Consider the following 22,250-nt stretch of genomic DNA (forward strand, 5'->3'; position numbering starts at 1 on the left):
GAAATAACATCAAAAAGAGTGCAGTCTTGAGATGAAGGAGAGCGATATAGAACAAATTGAAAGGCAATAGAGTGAAGTGGTGCTAAACGAAAGCACATGAAAGAATAGTCTGTGGATTCAAACCTAGTTTCACGACAAACAGGTGAATTCTTACGAATGTAAATGCCGAGGCCAAGCATGTGACTATTGGAGTCTTTACGAATCAGAGGAAGATAACCATCAACACTAAGATCACAAGAAGAGACAGCCGAACTCAAATTAGTCTCACAAAGAGCAATTAGGTCTGGTGAACTTTGCATGCGATAAGACTCAACAGAAGAAAAGTTACTTGGAAGACCACAAATATTAGTGAATGATAGGTTTAGAGAACTTGGTGATGATGATGGTTTTTTGTGTTTTATAGTTTTTGGTACTTTATTCATTTTAAAATAAGATTGAAGAACTTGACTCAAAGCATAGATAGTACTCAGAACACCGTTTATATAACATATAATATATAATATATAAACATATATATATATAAATATATAATATATAACATATAACATATATATATATATATATAAATATATAATATATAACATATATATATATATATATATATATATATATATATATAATATATAAATATAACATATATATAAAATATAACATATATATAAAATATAACATATATATAAATAATATATAAATATAACATATAACATATATATATATAATATATAAATATAACATATAAAATATATAATATATAACATATAACTCTTGCTCACACACCCCTAAATTGGTTTGCGAGAGCAATTTACGGCTCTCGCAAAAGTATAATTTTTCATTTCAATGGTATAATTATCATCGTAACTAAAATAAAATGTTTTTGATTATATCGGAAAAATTATAACTATAATGCAAATGTTTTTGATTAGATCAGGCTAACTGATAAATTTAAAAATATTACACTCTAAATTAATTCTAAATTATATTGATAAAATATAAAATTATTTAACTGATAAAATATAAAATCATTACACTTTAAGTTTTTGAGTAATAATTTATATTTTATGTAATGAATTATATATTTTTTATATTATTTACTTTAATATATTTTTCACTTTTATAGTGAAATTTTTAATTGTTGTAATAACTTTAAAAATGCCTGAATTCAATTATAATAAGAAAATATAAAACATTTTTTATAAGCTGTAGAAACTTTTATGGCTCTTGGTCAAATTTTTTATCAAATAAGTATTGTTGTTAACAAATAAATGGATAGTTAATGTGAAAACCCAGACAACACTTGTTTTGTTTATATTCTTGTAATATTAATGTTACAAACATATTCTTGCAACAAGAATAAAAATAAATTTTGTATTTAATAAACAATATTTAGAGGATCAAACAGATAGCTTATGCTAAAACCAAAAGTTCTCATAAGAAGCTGTTTAGAGGAGCAGCTCACATGGCTTGCTGTGTTTGTTTTAAGAGAGCTTTTCTCAACTCTTGTGCTCAATTTCTCCATGCCAAGGCATGTATACATATATATATATATATAAATTTATATATATTATACATATTATGTATACATTATATATATATATTATATATATACAATTTATATCTATATCTATATATATATCTATATCTATATATATATCTATATCTATATATATATATATATATATATATATATATATATATATATATATATATATATATATATATATATATATATATATATATATATATATATATATATATATATATATATATATATATATATATATATATATATATATTAGAGTGTTCCAAAAACATCATACTTAAAAAATATTTCCTGTTAGCGCCTTAATACTTTAAGGGGTCTCCTTAGGCTCTTTAACATTGAACGAATCCCTAATATAGTTAAGAAAAGTTTTATAAAAGTGTTTTATGTCTGTTATCAAATGAAGCAAAATTATTTCAAAGTTTTAAAATTTGTTGCAATTGTTGCAATTGTTCAACAAAGTTATAACTAATTTTTTTTTATATTAGCAAATTAATATTTTTTTTTTAACTTTGAAATAAAAATATTTTAAAGTTAAAAAATTATAAAAGAACAAAATAAATTTTTATTTATTTTCTATTTTTATACATCAACTTAAAAAAGAATACATAAACAAACAAAGAAAACAACAATAAAAGACTTTTAATTAAACATTAAAAAAAAGAATATAAAAGACTTTTTTCTGATTTAGATCTAATTAAAGAAAAAATTTTTATTTAGAATCATGTCAAAGCAACGCAACAAATTATATAATAAAAAAGTTATTAAAAAAATTTTATCGAAAAAATTAGTGAACATAACTTTTTTCACTTTTAGTTAATAAACTTTATATATAAAAATATTTATTTTTATATATAATGATCATTTTTAAAATTTTCAAACAACTTTGCTATATTTGAAACCCAACATTCAAGCAGCAGTTGTGAATGTTGTGAAGTGATTAAAATTTTGGCTTTAAAACTAGAGGTCTAGAGGATCAAAGTTAGCTTCTACCATATATGCATCATTAGTTGAAAGAAGACATGAACTTCCAGGTTAAATATAGCACCAAATTAACTGAATAAAAAAAAACTTAAAAAATTAAAAAGGATGCACTTTAAAAACTTTTATTTAATACTAGTGAAACACTAATCAAATTTAATTTTAAACTTTTTATTTAATACTAATAGAGATTTTTAAAAAATCTATGGTCAAGAGAGAACCTAAAAATATATCTTATTTAAAAACTAATTAAATTTAGTGTTTATTTATTGTATAGAACAGGTTGATGGGGTGATAGCAAAGAGTTTTCAAAAATTTAATTTTTGGGACTCTTAAAATATATACATATATATATATATATATATATATATATATATATATATATATATATATATATATATATATATATATATATATATATATATATATATATATAACAATATTATTATATATATATAAAAATATATATACAAAAAAGTGTAGATGTAACTGCTACCGTAAAATTATACAAAAATATACAAAAAGTATAGGTTTAACTGCTACCGGCAGTATCATTAGCAAAATTGCTAATAATTGTAATAGAACATTGCAAATTAGAGTTTCGTTTGTTTCCAGAAAAATATTGAAAAATAAATGTGCCATAATTTTTAAACATCAATCTATATTTTTTCTTTAACTAAATTATATGAAAACTTACTTGAAACTCCATTGATTATAAAAAAGTTTTTAATAAATCCATCTTGAGCTTCATTCCATGGATTTGAAGCATATACTTTCACATTTCTAAATGTTTGAGCTTGACTGTTGATAATAGAAAAAACAACATCTCCATTTATTCTAATTGTGTATAAATAATATGTGCTCTTTAAAAATTGACTAACTTCAATGTTAGTCCACATATTTAGTTTCAATGGATCTGTGTTAAAATAGTAATTTTGGTAACCATTTATTGGAGCAGCAACATGCAGTGTTCCATTACCATTTTCATGAAACCATATACCAGGAGTTCTATCACCATAGTTAGAATTATCAGAACCAATAGTAAAATGAATAACACTATGATAGTAAGGAACAAACTTATTAGGATAAACATCAAATGAAATTAAATATTCTTTATCAAGAATTGGTATTTCAGCAATAATATTTCCTTTCACTAATGGAGTATGGGTATTACCAACAATGTACTCTAAATTCAAAGGAAAAAAATTAATGCCCTAACAACTACCCATTTTTTTTCATTAAAAAAAAAATTGCTACACTAACTTACTTCATATATTTAATGAAGTTGCTTATATTGCTAACAATTTAACTATGAATATTATATTATCAAACATTAAATAATGTGAATAAAAAAAATCCTCTAACCAACTTTTCCATTTGTAATCAATAAGTCAGCAATAGAACCATTTTGAGAATCACACAAAGGATCAGAAGCATACACTTTTACATTTTTAAAGTTTGTTACATTGTAATTTTCTACTCTATGTATATTGACTCCATTCAAATCAACAGATAGCCAATATTTTCCATTTGATAAAATTTGACTTATTTTAACGAAAGACCATTTATTTAAAGTAAGTGGGGGTGTTTCAATAGAGTAATTACCAATATTATTTACCACAACAAAAATAGCAAGCTTTCCAGAACCATTTTCATGAAACCAAACACCTGGATTTCGATCGCCATTTTCTACAATATCGTTATCGAAAGTAAAATGAAGAACATTTTTTAATCCTTTAGAATAACTTTTAGGTTTTAGATTAAAAGATACAGTATACTCTTTCATCATAACATTGAGAGTTCCAAGATATAAACCTTTTATTAAAGTGAGTTCTTGTCGATAGTGTATAAAATCTAAATTAAATGTTTATACACTTTTCAAAAACTTAATGCAAATTACAATACACTTTTTAAAAACTTTTTGCAAAGCCTTTTTATAAAAACTAGTAATACATAACAATCAAAAGTAAAAAGTAAAATGAATAATACAAAGCTCATTTTAAAAAGGTTATGCAAAACTTATTTGCAATACTTTTTACAAAAATTAATAAAACTTTATAAGATTTATACAACATTATTTTACGATTTTAATGAGAAAATTAATTAAAAAAGGACACATAATCCATCAAAAAATGAAAATAAAAAACACAAATACAATTGAAAATTCTCCACTAAAATAGCAAGAGCCACGTCAAATTAAATTTATTATAAAAACTTTTTTTTTTTAAAAAAACTTTATTAACTAAACAGAAAATTTTTTTCAGAAAATTTAAAAAGTTGTAGATAGTATAAGTTGACAGAAAATTTAAAAAGTTGTAGATAGTATAAGTTGAGAAAACATAAAGATGGGAGAGAGTTTCAAAACATTGACATGAGGGGTAAAAAACTAGACAAATAAAAGTTTTTAGAGCATAAAAAGACAGCTTTAGTAGAATGATGCACCTTTGCTCAATGATGAGTCAAGTAAAAATGAGTTTTGGTTAATGGAATTAAAGATGATAGCTTGTTTGAGCAACAACCATGATAGTAATTGTAGAAAAGAGAAAGAGATGCAACTTTATGATGATGGTAGAGTGCATTAAGCTTGGCAAACTCAGTGCAGATCCAACTAAATTTATAATAAATTTTTGGACCTTTTCTAAAAGAGATTGATCATCAATAGAAGAACCAGCCCAAATATGACATCAGTGTTACATATATAAGGATGAATAAAAAAAATGTAGAGATTTGGGATTACATTAAGCACAAATAAATGATGCAACATAGCAGATTCTAGTATATATAGCAATAAATTGTATATATGTTTTCCATGAGAGGCAAGTAGTGATAAATTTAAAGGATAGTCCAAAAAGATACAAAGTAAAGACGCAAGTAGAAGTGACACGATATGAGGAAAGTTTATGAAGAAAAGCAACATGCAAAATATTAACAAGCCATTAATATGTCAAGAGCAATAGATCTTGCCTTGCTGCCTCTATCTAATGCAAGATGGGATCATTCAATTACAGCAGTAGCTAATTAGGCTGTAGAATAAAAAGATCAAAATTTATATTAATGCTTTGAGAGTTATTAGACTCAAATAACACTATTGTTGACTAAAGACAAAAAAGACCTCACTACTAATAGAGAGAAGACTAATTGTATGATATTTGACCGGGCCATAGTGTTTTCAAGATTTTGAACCACAACTGCCATTTTCAGCAGGCAGTAAATAACTGTGTTTTGTTGAAGTTATAATTCAAAATCCACCGCAAGCACCAATCTGTAATCTGTTACAGAATTGAAATATTGTAAAAAACATAGGTAAGAATTACTCTGTTGAATTCTTTTTGCTCAATTAGGAAATCCAACATGTGTAATTATATATATATATATATATATATATATATATATATATATATATATATATATATATATATATATATATATATATATATATATATATATATATATATATATATATATTAGAAAATAAAAATACGTGATTTTCACAACTTTAGGTTTCATGCTGTTGCAATCATCAGATGAGATATAAATATAGTATGTTTGTTAAAAAATTATATACAATTGAAACTATACAGAAAAAACCTATACAAAAAAAACTATTGTAACAACTGCAATTATCTAATCTTCAGGTTTGTGGTTGCTTAATAGAAATTTATTTTTGTGACAACATTTGGAAATTAACTCTGTTTTTTTATTAGGTAGCTCTTTAGCATTTTTATAAAGTAAAATTTTTCATATAAACAAAGTAAACATGTTATTGTAAGTATTTTTTTATTGAATTGTCGTAAGCAGGGGCTTTTTTAGGATAGATCAAGTTAATTCTGGTGTTTCTTTCAGTTTGTTCATAATTTCCCATATATATTTTGAGAGAGTAGTTGCATTTGAATGTTTTTTATTTATAAATGATTACTTGGGGTTTGCATATCTCTTTTTCCACACTCTCTCTGATAAACCAATGTATGCTTTGCTGGGCGTGCTATACATTTGTAAATTATGTTTGTCCCTCTACAATATTTATTCAGCGGGCTGATTTATTTTTGTTTGCAATTGTGAGGGAGATTTTCAGTCAGGTTATTTAAATTTCTTTTTTTGTTGTGACTTTTTATAATTTTTGAAATGTTTTTTGAACAGCTATTTGAACCGTTCATGCAATGGGTTTGAAGGTGGGAAATGCTTATCTATTACTTGCAAAAAGATTCAACCAACATTGGTAGAGACGTTTTATTGTAGGGTGGGTTAAACCAAATTATATTCCTTTTTCTTTGATGGGGTATCATCTTTTGGGTTGTTTAAAAGTTTTTAAAACTGTTTTGTTTAAGTGCTTCTTCCTATTCTGTTTTTGAGGAGTTGAATATTTTCTATCGGAAGAATTTTGCGATAATTGATCATTAATGGAGAGAGGGATCTGCTTAAGGACTTGGGGTGGGTGGTTTGATTCAGTCTGGATGTAGAGTAGTTGATCATTTTGTTTCTTTTAAAAGGTTGGTAGGAGTTTTTATAAAGATTAAAAGTTACATCAAGAAAAATAGTGCTGTTTAGATTGATTTGAATATCTATTTTAAATATGATGTTATTAAATATCTCAATTATATTTTTTCTGACTTAATCTAACTGTGCGGTAGTTGTTTTGCGCATTACCATCAATCCATTGTTTCGGTAAAGACCTATATCATTTTTTTAATAATGGTTTTGGATAAAGAGTCTAGAATGTATAAACCCACCAGTTCACATACTTTGGCTCCGTCAAAACTTCCCATTGTGACGTCAAAACAATTCTTATACTCCTTTTTTTATCCATGTTTCATTTTTAAAAAATAATAGCAATTTTCTGCAGTGATTTATGACCATAATTTTTTTATTGCTGATTTTAGTGTGTTGTTTTGCAAATATTACGGCGTTGTTTAGTATGTCTTTTGTGATGAATGGGTAAAATTCATTAATGTCGAGTTGTATAAATACACAGTGTTGCTTGTTGCTTATGTTTGTAAACTATTTGATTACTTCAGCATTGTTTTTCCATTGGTTTGGTTTTAATTTCTTTTTTATTTCCTTGTTGATTTTATCTAGTTTTTGCTGACAATGCCGAGTTCACTTTTTCCTGGATTTAATCAGTGGCAAGATTTTTGATTTCCAAAGTTGTTTTTGTGGTCTTTTAATGTAATGAATGTTTCTGGTGATTATATTGATTTGTTTGTTTATATTTAGTTTAGTTACTATGCTTTTTGCTTCAAGGTTGATTGAATTTTCTAGTTTTTTAGGGGCTTTTTTGTATGTTTTTGTGATGTTTTCATTTAATCGTTTGGAGTAATCTTCGGGGTTAATTGGTAAATGTTGTTAGTTTTGTCGACAAATATTAGGGTGTTAGAGTTAGATTTAATTTTTGATACCTTGTTCTTTAATTTTTTTTTGAAATTGGCTTCGGCATTTCTTAAACTTTATTAATTTTACTAAATTAAATAGTTCTGTCTTAAAGTTTTCTAATTCTTTGCATTGTGAAGGTATTTTTTTTGTTTTTAAATCAAAACTTTCTTGTGTACTTGTTTTTGTTTTGTTCGTTGTTTGGTTCGTGTACTTGTTTTGGTACTTTTGTTTGTTGTTTGTTTCGTGTTCTTGTTTTATATATATATATATATACATATATATATATATATATATATATATATATTTATATATATATATATATATATATATATATATATATATATATATATATATATATATATATATATATATAATAATAATAATAATAATAATAATAATAATAATAATAATGATAAGCTGCGGCGAACAATAAAATGTTGCTTGAAAGAGGTAGCAACACTTTAGCTCTTTGCCAGTAGACAATGAGCTGTAGCAGCAATTCGGTACATTAACTGTAATTCTAGTGCTGGCTACAGTGTTTGTCTAAGCGGTTTTTAAATTCATTAAGATGACGAGAGTCAATCACAGTTTGTGGGAGTGAATTCCATCGGCTTACTACTCTTTTAGTTTTAGGGAAGAATTGAGTCTAGTAGAAATAGCATGCATGTTGTTATTGAGGTCAGAAGCATTAAAGAACTCTTTTTATTGACGATGAAAGTGTCCTCTAGTTATTCGCACAGATGGATAGCCGATTTGTGGGTTAATCCAATAAAATTTTCTAAGTTTAGGTTTGAGAGTAACACTTGTATGTAGTTCTCATTAAGTCTATTCAAGATTGATGTCTCATCAATCACAGAAAATGTGCGCTTTTTGAATGTTGGCAGCAATTGACTCAAACTTTAAGAAGTAAAAACAGATCAAAAGTAATTGTTAAGGATCGTAGCTATATGGCTTTCGTTAGAAATAATGTTTCAATATAGGTAGATTGGAATACATTATAACATTCATTAACATTTAAATTTTTAAAACGATTGACCCAGTTGATATCTTTGAAATACATATTTAGTTTATCGAAATTACCATTTTTAAAATCTTGTCGTGATGAAAAAAACCCGATTTCTAGGAGGGTTTGACGATTCTACAGCAAAATTCCAAGTTAGAATTAAATGAGCTTGTCCTTTTTTAGTGCACCCCAGTTGAGAATGTTTTTCAAGAGAAAATATGCGTTGAGATGACTCAGTTAAAATAAGATCTAGAGTGCTAGATGAACCTAATATAGAGTTCAATTGAAAAGTTTAAAAATTGACATGCTATGTTAAATGATTTGAATCAAATGTTTCAATAAAGTCTTCAGCTAGTGAGTTTGTGGTAATTGCTGTGTTGTTATGCCATGTGGTATGGTCAGGGTTAAAATCTCCTGCGATAAGAAGGCCAGAGTAGTGTTTTTTTTCAACTAAATTAGATGCAAAATTTATAGAGGCTTTAATTTGATTATTTACAAAGTTATTGCTGAGAGGTAAACGGTATATGCAACCAACTAGAATTTTTTTAGTTCCAAGATTAACTGAACACCAAACTTGTTCAGAGTCATTGTTAAGTTCAAGATGTGTTACTTTATGGCTTATTAGTGTATCAGATATATAGATGCAGACTCCACCATGAAGATTAATTTTGTGATCACACCTATATGTGATATAATTAGTGAGATTAAAGATAGAGCTTTTATTAAACCATGTTTTTGTTATAAAGACAAGATTCAGTGGTGCTTTTGATATATATATATATATATATATATATATATATATATATATATATATATATATATATATATATATATATATACATATATATATATATATATATATATACATATATATATATATATATACATATATATATATATACATATATATATATATATATATATATATACATATATATATATACATATATATATATACATATATATATATATAAATAATATATATATATATATATATATATATATATATATAAATATATATACATATATATATATATATATATATATATATATATATATATATATATATATATTCATTGATGTTTATTATTGTATAATAATAATAATAATAATAATACAAAACTCTATTTCAGTTAAAGCTCAATACGTAAAGAAAGTAAACAACTTTCTAAATAGAGTGGTATATATATATAAATATTTTTAATACATAAAGAACAAACAACTTTTCATGAAACCATAAGTTTCATGCCTATACGGCAATCATCAGCCATGTACTATATCAAAAACAAACAAAAAAATGTTAATAAAATTACAAAATACATGGAAGTGAGATCTGATGAGACATCATTATGGAGACAAAACAAGAAAATGTCAAAGGAAAATTTTTATATAAATCAGCTAATCACCAGTATAATAAAACGAAAGAAGGAATTAATTTTTATGTCTACAATTTGAAACCAACTCATTCCTTATGTTCAACAGACTTTAAACAAATTTTGGATTAAGAATTATATGTTTGACAGCGCTTGATAATTTTCCACTTAGTAAAAAATGAAAGGTTTTCTTCTTTAAGTTTTAAAATTTCTTTAAATAATTCCGTATCATTTCTTTACTTAATTAAATTAAAAGATTTTAAATTGTTTGCATACTTTAACTTGAAAGGGGTCTCACTAATACCAATATAAACTTTTTTTGTGTAATCTGGTTTATCGGATGAAACAGTAGCTTAATATACAATATTCTTACTTAGACACTGGTTGTTCATAATGCAGGTAGATTTATTGATGCAGTTGCAGGTTTTTGTTTCGGTTTTTTTATGATTGTATAAAATATTTTGATTATGCGAACTGATAACTTAATGTTTTGCATACACGAGTAGCTAATTTTAATAGTGTTTCTGTTAAAAATCTTGTGCAATAAATGACCAACAGGAAAGCTTGTATCAATTATTTTTTAAAAAAGGTTTTCTATCTTAGTTGCAACATTTTTACTATATGGGGGATTATACCAAATAATGTTTCATTTGTGAATTTTGTTTTGAATGAGTTCTACATCTGACAGATATTTGAGCTTGGATGAGAAACCTGATTTTAACAATGCATCCTGATAGGGAGAAACAGTTTTTTGAAAAATTTCTTTGTTTGAAGATGCAGTAAACACTCTTAGTTCAATTGTTCGCGGTAAACTTTTTAATATGCACAGAGGGTGGTTAGAGTCTGCGTGCATATAGTTAAGAATGTTATCTGGCTTTGAGTAAGGTTGGAAGAAACTGTTGCTAAGAATTAGTGTTAAGTCAAGGTAATTGATAATTCCAACATTACAGCTGGTAGATAAATGGAGACTTTTTTTTTGCTTTGCATTGCTTTTAAAAATATTTACAAAATGCTTCCTTATTTTTTTCCATTTGTTGGCCACAGCGGTTTTTAAAAATAGCTAGACCATTGTCCCAATATGAACCTAACTCATAATTCCTGTTATAATATTGAAATAGTTATCCTGTTATAATATTGAAATAGTTGGTGCAACATAAATATTCCCACTAATTCACATACTTCTGCACCATCATAAGCACTCAGTTACATCAAATAATTCTCCATCTTTTTAAATCCAAGAATCGCCATTGTTAAAGATTTAAGATTTTCTTGCGTGTATAATAAATTTACTAACTTCTTGATTTATAACTAGATGCTGACCAGCAAACTCTACTGTGTCGCTAAGTAGCTTTACATTAATCGATGGGTAAAAGTCAGTTATATCAACAACAACAAAAATATGTAGAGGTGGTTTTCATGAAACCAATGTAAAAACCAATATATATATACATTTTTAATAATACCTTAAAAACAATATAAAACATCTATACATAAATATATATATATATATATATATAAATATATATATATATATATATATATATATATATATATATATATATATATATATATATACATATATAGTACTGATCAAATTAATAGAAATCAGAAATGAAAATTGTGTTTTTTAGATTAAATAATCCTGAAGAGCAGGGATTCATTGTAAAGACTTCAAATTTTAACTTGGTATCCGGTACGCATTCAGTTTCTTACCAAATTATCTTTTATTACTAAAAGTTAATACTTTTTTAGAAAACTTGCTTTTTCTAGACCATACGATGGTGAAAACAAGTGATCTGAGTCCCAAAAAAAAGGTACAAATATAAGTTTTACTAAAAAATACATAAATGAGCGAAAAGGAAGAAGCAAAAATATTGAAGGTATCAACCTCGTCTGTGTGCAAAATGAAGAAAGCACTTGATAAAGGCATGGGTCTTGAAGCAAAGACGATTGTAAAACTTGGCTGTAAAAAAAGAACAACTCCACAAGAACAGACAGAAAAATTGTAAACCTGTGCCAAATTAACAGAAGAGTTTTATGTAGAAAAATTGCTACCAATTTAGAAGAGGAAGGTGTGAAGACAAGACGGTTGGCTGTTAATAGAAGTTTTATGAAAGCTGGGCTTTGTGGTAACGGCCCAAGAAAAAACCTTAGCCTACTGAAAAAATGAAGCAAGCTAAGGTTTGAAGAAAGCAAGTTTTGTTTATCTTTATAACATACAGCTATTTTAGGAAAAGAAGAATAATGGAAAAAAATGGCTGCCCATTCTCAAACCCTCAGTCAATGTAGCAACACTCCTTAACATGCATACATACATATACATATATATATATATATATATATATATATATATATATATATATATATATATATATATATATATATATATATATATATATGTATATATATATATATATATATATATATACACATACATACATAGATACATACATGAATATATATATATATTTAAATATACATACATATACATGTAGAATTATACATATATAAATATATACATGTTTATAAATACATATATATGTGTATATATTAATAAATTTATATATATATATATATATATATATATATATATATATATATATATATATATACATACATATATATATATATATATATATATATATATATATATATATATATATTTAATCAGCAAATATGCTTTCAGGAGACTGTGGTGCGTAAAGTTGTTATCAGCATGCCAATACTGCTCCACTGTGACATCTAAAGTGGCTTTGTTCTGGTATAAAAACAATTTAGGTCTGCTAGGCTATATTGCCGCTGCCAGCTAAAGTGGGGTAAATCGGTATATACATCATCATATGCTGTGGTTTTAACAGCATAAAGCTAGACCTGGTAAGGTACCACATGACAATATTACTCAAAACAAGCACTTTAAGTCACTTTAGGTTTATACTCTGCATACTATATTCTTGATAAAAAATTGATAGTTTTTTTACAAAGTTTTATAGAGTTTTTATAAATTACATAATTATAGGTTTTTTTAAATTTAAATATATTAATACAAATCCGTAATCCAGCAGTTTAGGGGCCTATAATTATTATATTTTATTTCTTGAGAAAAATCAGTGAAGCATTTAGAATTTGTTTTTATGCATAAGTGAGTTTATAAATGAGTTAATTAAAAGCTAAACATTTAGATTTTTAAAATACTGTAGTGTTATGCATGAGTATTAGGGGTTTTGAGAAAAAAAAATTTTCAAATTCAAAAAAAACTAAATCATCTAGATTTGAAGCAAATATTTTAAACTAACTCCAAAAAATTTGGGTATCATTCAATCACAATTTTCTTTCCCTATAAAAACATATTTGGAAAAAAAAAGAAACCTGTAAATGATTAAAAACAGCTTCTTTTAGCTGCCTTGAGAGCAAGACTAATCTAAATATTTATTAAAAATTTTTTTCTAGGGCATTAATAAATATATGAACTTTTGAATAAAATGGTATGATTTTTATTTCTTTCTCTAAAAATAGTATAATTTACATTTTAAATTATCCTCAGGGCAGGTTATCCTGCTACTGGTAACATGTAACCCACTACAACCTGCTTCAAGTCCTGCTGCCTCGCTGTCCTTAAAACACCCCTTTCCTCGGGTTTCTTGGTTTAGTAAAGGCTTGAGATGTATCAATAAAAAAAAACTCATATAAGGCAGAAAATAAAGGCATCCGTCTTGTAGAAGGCCTCCTAAACAAAGACTAAAGGGATAAACAGATTCTATCTGTTGTTTAGTGTTGCACCCATTCTTCATCTATTAGACTGGCATAGATGTATTTATAGCATATTGCTTTTAGTTTAGGATGTTGAATGCTGGATCTTCTTGACTCAATGCATATGTTTTGCTTGTGTCTATGTTTTTATGACTAGGCAACTCATTCTATTATCTCTTAATGAGATAATAGAATGAGTTGCCTGGAACTCCTAAAAATCTTAAAACTCAGTTTTATGCTTCTGAGGTCGGCTGTAGTCAGGATTCAAAAACTTTTTGGTAAAATATCAGAGTACTAACAGTGCCATGTTGCCCATTGATGGTGTCCCTGTTTAAACAACTTGTGCACATTGTCGAGGCTGCATTTGGAGCCCTTTCTTATGTCTGAGGGTTTAATAAAAGTAAAGAGTCAAGTTACTTTGACAACTTTAAAAATTAATAAAGTACAAAAAACTATAAAACACAAAAAAACATTGTCATCACCAAGTTCTCTAAACCTACCATTCACTAATATTTGTGGTCTTTACAGTAACTTTTCTTCTGCTGAGTCTTATCTCTTGCAAAGTTCACCAGATCTACTTGCTCTTTTTGAGACTAATTTGAGTTTGGCTGTTTTATCTTGTGATCTTGTTGATGGTTCTCTTCTTTTAATTCATAAAAATTCAAATAGTCATATGCTTGGCCTGGGCATTTATGTTCATAAGATTTCATCCATAAGTCAGAAAACTAGGTTTGAATCCACAGACTATTTTTTTAAGTGCTTTAATTCTTCACAACTTCACTCTATTGCCTTTCGCTTTCTGTATCAGTTCTATTCTCTTACATGTTCTATATCGCTCTCCTTCATTTCAAGCCTGCAAACTTTTGGTTGTTATTTCTGATCAAATTGACCAAGTTCACTCTGTTTATTCTTTAGCCAATATTGTTATTGTTGGCTCTAGTGTCAGTGAATCTGCAGGTGTTAAGGCTCACAATATTTTTCTTTCTCAATCTTTAACTCAAATAGTTATTTTTCCACCTCACTTTCCAGACAATCCCAAACATTTATCTTTTCTACTCAACTTATGTCTTGTTTCTAATCATGGTCACTGCTCAGTTTCTCCACATTCACCCTTTAGTGCTTCTGATGGCAGTTTTATCTCTCTAAAACTATTATCTCCTTCGTCTTCATCATCAGAATCCCTTTATCATAGTACTTCTTACAACTATCTTCATGCTGACTGGGACTCTCTTTATGTTTTTCCTTGTGATGGTCCTCGGGAAATTTTTACGTCTTTCTGGTGACAAATGTGCTTCTTACATAACTTCTTGCATTCAGGTTAGCATTGAACCTTTTATTCCTTCTCGACAATTCCAAGTCAAGCTTCACTCTTCTCCATGGTTTTTCTCATATAGTACCGCTGAACTTTTATTCAAAACCATTACCTCAAAATCAATTTGCCAGAAAACAGACATCTGTTTACTATTGCTAAAACCCATTGTATGTTGCATGAAAAAAAATTAATAGTGGCTGCTAGCAGTCTCGTTGGGATGGAATCAGTTATAAAAAAAAATATGGTAAATTAACATTTTGTTAAAAAAACTATATCAAAAAACAGGGTTGGGGTAAACAATTCTCCTCAACTAAAAAGCTGAAAATTGATTTATAGATTAAATTCAGCTAAAATGTATCTATCGTAACAATTTGAATTACCGTACAAATTTACTACCGTAAGAATTTGAAAATACTACCGTAAGAATACGAAAGTACTACCGTAAGTAGTAGTACGAAAATACTACAGTAAGTAGTATTTTCGTACGTAGAAGTAAGTAGAAGTACGAAAGTACTACCGTAAGAATTTGAAAAAAGTTATTTCATTAAGTTTAAAAGAAACTTCAATTTAATTTAATTTTATTTCAAAAAATTTTCAATTTCACTATTACTTACTAAGTTACACTACTAAGTTACTTAAAAATACGTTTTGCCTATTTTTCCAGGTAAAAATCAATTCTATATTAAAACTTAGACATATTAGAGTTCATTGAAAGAAAACTGGTGCTCTTTGTGTAAATTATTTTTTTAGGTGTAAAATCAATTTTATCTAACTGGTCAATTAACTCAGGTGTTTAGGGATTAAATTTGCAGTGGTTAACCAAATCTCCACTGTTTTGGTGGTTTCTGAAGGAATGTCTGAAACTTCTCTTTGTCTTCTTTAATGAAGACATCAAAGAAAGATGTTGTCTTTTCAGTTATCCGATCCTCCAACATTTACTGTTTGTTTTACTTCTCAAATTTACATGACATTTACTTAAACTTGAAAGGGTATTAAAAAGAACTAGCTTTTAATTTTCGAACTCACTTCCAACATTGTTGGGAGTAATTACTATAAAGTAAAAAGTTATAAAAAACAAAGAACATTGTTAAAGAGCAAGGATATGGTTGACAGAAGATTTAAAAAGTTGCAGATTGTATAAGTCGAGAAAACATAAAGATGGGAGAGAGTTTCAAAACATTGATGTGAGGGGTAAAAAACTAGATGAGTAAAAGTTTTCAGAGCATAAAAAGACATCATTAGTAGAATGAAACACCTTTGCTCAATGATGAGTCAAGTAAAAATGAGTTTTGGTTAATGGAATAAAAGACCAAAGCTTGTTTGAGCAACAACCATGATAGTAATTGTAAAGAAGAAGAAAGATGATGAAGAAGAATTGTAATTAAGAAGAAACAAGAAGTAATTGTAAAGAGAAAGAAATGCAACTTTATGATGATGGTAGAGTGCATTAAGCTTGGCAAATTCAGTGCAGGTCCAACTACATTTATAATAAATTTTTAGACCTCTTTTAAAGGGAAAGATTTGGGATTACATCAAGCACAAATAAATGATACAACTGTAGCTGATTCTAGCTTTGATATCAGTTATATATATGTTTTACATGAGAGGTAAGTAGTAATAAGTTTGAAGTATAGTTCAAAATAATGCAAAGTAGAAAAAGCAACATTGAAGTTACACCATACGAAGAAAGTATATGGTGAAAAGCAACATGGGAGACATTTACAAGCCATTCATATGTCAAGAGCAATAGCTCTTCGCTTGCTGCCTGTATTTAACACAAGATGGAATCATTTATTTACAGCAGTCACCAAATAAGCTCAAGAATAAGAAGATCAAAAATTATATTGATTGTTAGAGAGTTATTAGACTCAAACAAGACATTTGCTGATTAAAAAAACAAAGACTTTGCTACTGATAGATTGAAGACTGATTATATGATGTTTAAAAAGACCAGAGTGTTGTCAAGATTTTCAAAAACAAGAACCACAATTGCCTTTTTTCAGCAGGCAGAAAATAACTATGTATTTTATAACTGGGGCTTGCATTGGCTTGTGAAGTTAAGCTTCACAAGCCACTGCAAACCCCAACCTGTAATCTGTTACAGAAGTGAAAAAACATATTGTAAAAAACATTCAGTAGAAATACTCTGTTGAATTCTTTTATATATATATATATATATATATATATATATATATATATATATATATATATATATATATATATATATATATATATATATATATATATATATATACAGTATCGGACAAAACAAGTGCAACCAAATAATGCTAATTTAGTTTCTTTATATAAAAGTGCTGCATTTTTTCAAATTAGAGAAATAACTATGTAACTATTTGGAGACAAAGTTCTTCAAGTTTTATTCATCACAAAGTTCATTATTTGTACACAAAAATAAATAAATTAATCAAAAATATTAAAAAAAAGTTGATTTCCTTCTGGACAAAACAAGTGCAACTCGACAAAATGTTGACCAAGCTGTATTTCGCTATCAATATTTTGTGGCGAATCCTTTGTTGTCGATCACAGCTTTGCATCTTCGAGGCATAGATTCGATCAGGTGATCAATGAAGCTTTGTGGAATCGCTGCACAGGCCTTTTGGATTTGTTCAAACAGTTGATCCTTATTGCGAACACCTTCACAATTAATTCTGCGGTTGACGATCTCCCACAGGTTCTCCACAGGGTTGAGATCCGGAGATTGAAGCGGCCAATCCATTACCGATAGGTGGTTGTCTTGAAACCACTGCTTGATTACTTTTGCAGTGTGTTTCGGATCGTTGTCTTGCTGAAAAACCCATTTTATTGGCATATTCTATTCAGCATGAGGTAACATAACATTTTTAAGGATATTTTTATACATGAAACGGTCCATTTTTCCATCGTTTCGATGTATTGGACCTAGACCGTTAGCGGAAAAACACCCCCAGACCATTACATTGCCTCCACCATGCTTCACGGTATTATGGCAGTAACGTAAATCGAGGCGTTTTCTAAGCCGGTCGACGTACACAGCAAATGTCATTGCTCCCAATGATGTTGAACTTCAATTCATCACTGAACAGGACAGTTCGCCATTTCTGCACATTCCAGTCAATATGAGATGTAGCAAACAGGAGTCTTTTCTTCTGGTTTTTTAGTGAAATCAGCGGTTTCTTTGCAGGGCGTCGAGAAAACAATCCGGCTTCAACAGCACGTTGTCTGATTGTTTGATCCGATAGAGGTAGCTCTAATTGCTTTTGTACCTCGACTGATGATATCCAGGGATCCTTCTTGACGGATCTGACAATTATAGAATCCTCTCTAGAAGTAGTGGAACGCGGTCTTCCAACTTTGTTATCTGCTGCCAACTTCCCCGATACGATATTTGGAACATAGTCTTGATATGGTACATTTTTCACGCAATATTTATTACAAATACTTTTTTGTGACATTCCACTTACGAAATTGCCAATAATTTTCTTTCTTAGTTCCAATCCAAGACTGTCGGGAGCAATTTTTGCACTTGAAGTCATAAAAATAATGAAAATAAATAATCATGCTTCTCAAGGCTTACCGTGTTACATTTACCTTGTGATGATACATTAAAGCTCTGTGGAACACAACGCCTTGGTTGGATGTGGACTGTATCGATGTAATGAAACACTTGTTGTATTTCACTTCTTGTATTGATGTTCTTCGATACAACACTTTGATAAAACTCACTTCGATAAACTGTCTTGATAATATTGACTGATTGACTTCCATATACTGACTGAATTACATGTCGATTTACATGTCTCTCATAGAGTAAAATGAATCTGTGTGAACCTGTTCTGGAAGATTCTAGATGCTTCTTTTCGATGCTTCTGGAAGCTTCAGGATGCGTCTGGATGCTTCTGAATGTTTCTGGATATTTCTCGATGCTACTGGATGCTTCCAGATGCTTCTTCTGGAAACTTCTGGAAGCTTCTGCATGCTTATGGAAACTTTTGGAAACTTCTGGATACTTCCTTTAATTATTAAAAAACTTCCGTGACGTTGACACGGACCAGACTTCAGAAAATGAAACAAACCAAAAAAGTTGCACTTGTTTTGTCCGCTGCAAAATGGCACTTGTCAACGAAATTCTGCCTGTGTGCTGTAACCTGTCAGCTGATTGCTCATGTCTTCGCATGCTATGACTCCAGACTCCTGAACTGTTTGCTGTGGTAGTATAGTTCGTTTCGTTTTTAAGACATGTAAAATTAGGAACACTTTTTAACATCGTTCGATGTTGATTGCAAATGTTTTATTACTGTATATATTTTATATATATATATATAAAATATATACAGTAGATTTATGAATATATGTATATATATATGATTTAGATTTATGAATATATATATATATATATATATATATATATATATATATATATATATATATATATATATATATATATATATATATATATATATTCATAAATCTATATATATATATAGATTTATGAATATGTAGTACAGTTATATACATGTTTATACATACAAATATACAAAACATATATAATTATATATATATATATATATGTTATATATAGATATATATGTTCTTTCTTCATTTTGCACATTGATGAGGTCGATACCTTCAACAAATTTGCTACTTCCTTCTCGTTCATTTCTGTAATTTTCTGTAAAACCTAAATTTTACTGAAATATACAGAATTACTCTGTTGAATTCTTTTATTTATATATATATATATATATATATATATATATATATATATATATATATATATATATATATATATATATATATATATATATGTAAATTATGTTAGTGTATTTTACAAATAGAGTGCTCAATGTTCTTAAAGAACAGAGCAATAATTAATTAGTAAAAAACACTTATCTAACTTTTATCTTCGACTTGGAGTTTCACCATTGCTGGATCATCAGGAAGAGTTCTATATCTATATATATATATATAATATATATATATATAATCTAATATATATATATATATATATATATATATATATATATATATTATATATATATATATATATATATATATATATATATATATATATATATATATATATATATATATATATATATATATATATATATATATATGTCCTGAAAACCAGGGATTTGTTGTAAAGACTTCAAATTTTAACTTGTTATCCGGTACGCATTCAGTTACATATTGAATTTTCTATTGTTACTAAAAGTTTATACTTTTTGAGAAAACTTGCATATCCAAGACCGTACGATTGAGAAAGCAAGTGATCTAAGTGCAAGAAAAATAGGACAAATTTAAGTTTTACTGAAAAATACAGAAATGAACCAGAAGGAAGTAGCAAAAATGTTGAAGGTATTGACCTCATCAATGTGCAGAATGAAGAAAGCACTTGATAAAGACAAGGGTCTTGAGGCAAAGAAAATTGGAAAATTTAGCAGTAAGAGGAAAATCAACTCCACATACAGACAAAAAATTTGTAAAGCTGTGCCAATTTAACAGAAAAGCTTTATGTAGAAAAATTGATACTAATTTGGAGGAGGAAGGTGTAAAGACAAGAGGTTTACCGGTAATCAAAGATTACTTGAAGCTACAGTATATATATATATATATATATATATATATATATATATATATATATATATATATATATATATATATATATATAATAGATATATATATACATTTACATATATATATATATAATTATTTATGTTTTATATATGTGTATGTATTAACATATATATAACTTAACTACATATTCATAAATCTATATATATATATATATATATATATATATATATATATATATATATATATATATATAGATATATATATATATATATAAATATATATATGCATATATACAATATACATATGCATACAAATATATATATATATATATATTTAAAAAAAAATGAATTACTACAATATAGAGTATATATATATATGTGTGTGTGTGTGTGTGAGAGAGAGAGAGGCAGAGAGAGAGAGCTTTCTTAATTGGAACTTTAGCATTTATTTAAAAAAAAAAAAAAGAATTCATCTATATTAAATAATCTTATATAAAAAGAATTCATCTATGCATTTTTTTAAAACCACTTATTTTATATGTTTTGACAGATTTTAAGTTATTCCTCAAAAAATGCATATGTACCATTAATTTATAATTTTTTTGCCTCTTGTTTTTCAATCATCTAATTTTGTGGTCACACGATATTGATTACACTGGGTAAACTATACTGCAATAGGTTATACCGTTTTTCAAGTTTAATGCGAAGCGATTTAAAATGCAAATAACATTATAAAATTATCTTATAAGTTGCTGCAAGCAATATATTGCAATAATATAACAGAATAGCCTAATGTTTCCTTCATTGGAACTATAAGGTTTTCATTACTTAATCAGTAATAAAATGAAGGGGTTGAAGAAATAGTTTAGACGCAACTTAAAAATACTTAGTAACAGCCATAAAACATTAAAACAATACTTTATTTAGTGATTTTTAATCAAAAAATTAAGACTATTATGGAGTAGATGTAATTATACTATATTGCTTCCAGTTTAGAATGTTAAATGCTAGATCTTCTTGACTTAAAATTGGGCTTTAACATTTAGTGCGCATTCTCGAGGCTGTAATTGGAGTGATTTGGTATGTCTGAGGGTTTAACAATTGTAATGAAGCAATTGCTTGGACACAGTGTTACACAGAGTACTGAATACTATCTGAGCTTTGAGTCAAGATACTTCGACAACTTTAAAAATGACTATAGTACCTAAAACTATAAAGCACAAAAAACCATGGTCATCACCAAGTTCTCTATATATACAATATTAATTTTCTTAAATAACTAATAGCACACGTATGAAAACTAATGTAATAATGACAAAATTATTGAAATAATGTAATAATGACAAAATTG

General features: G+C 27.1%; 1 protein-coding gene across 3 annotated transcripts in view; it reads right to left on the reverse strand.

The window, feature by feature from the left end:
* The window catches only part of LOC136084866 (uncharacterized), a 169,500-nt gene that overhangs the window by 75,826 nt on the left and 71,424 nt on the right, over nucleotides 1-22,250 (reverse strand). For all 3 annotated transcript variants that reach the window (XM_065806056.1, XM_065806057.1, XM_065806058.1), the window contains 2 exons: nucleotides 3,887-4,375; nucleotides 3,219-3,707 (listed from right to left, as the gene is read on the reverse strand). In XM_065806056.1, the coding sequence (XP_065662128.1) occupies nucleotides 3,219-3,707; nucleotides 3,887-4,375 (978 nt within the window). The remainder of the gene's footprint in view (nucleotides 1-3,218; nucleotides 3,708-3,886; nucleotides 4,376-22,250) is intronic.

Source organism: Hydra vulgaris, chromosome 09 (assembly GCF_038396675.1).
Source record: "Hydra vulgaris chromosome 09, alternate assembly HydraT2T_AEP".
NCBI classification, from domain to species: domain Eukaryota; kingdom Metazoa; phylum Cnidaria; class Hydrozoa; order Anthoathecata; family Hydridae; genus Hydra; species Hydra vulgaris.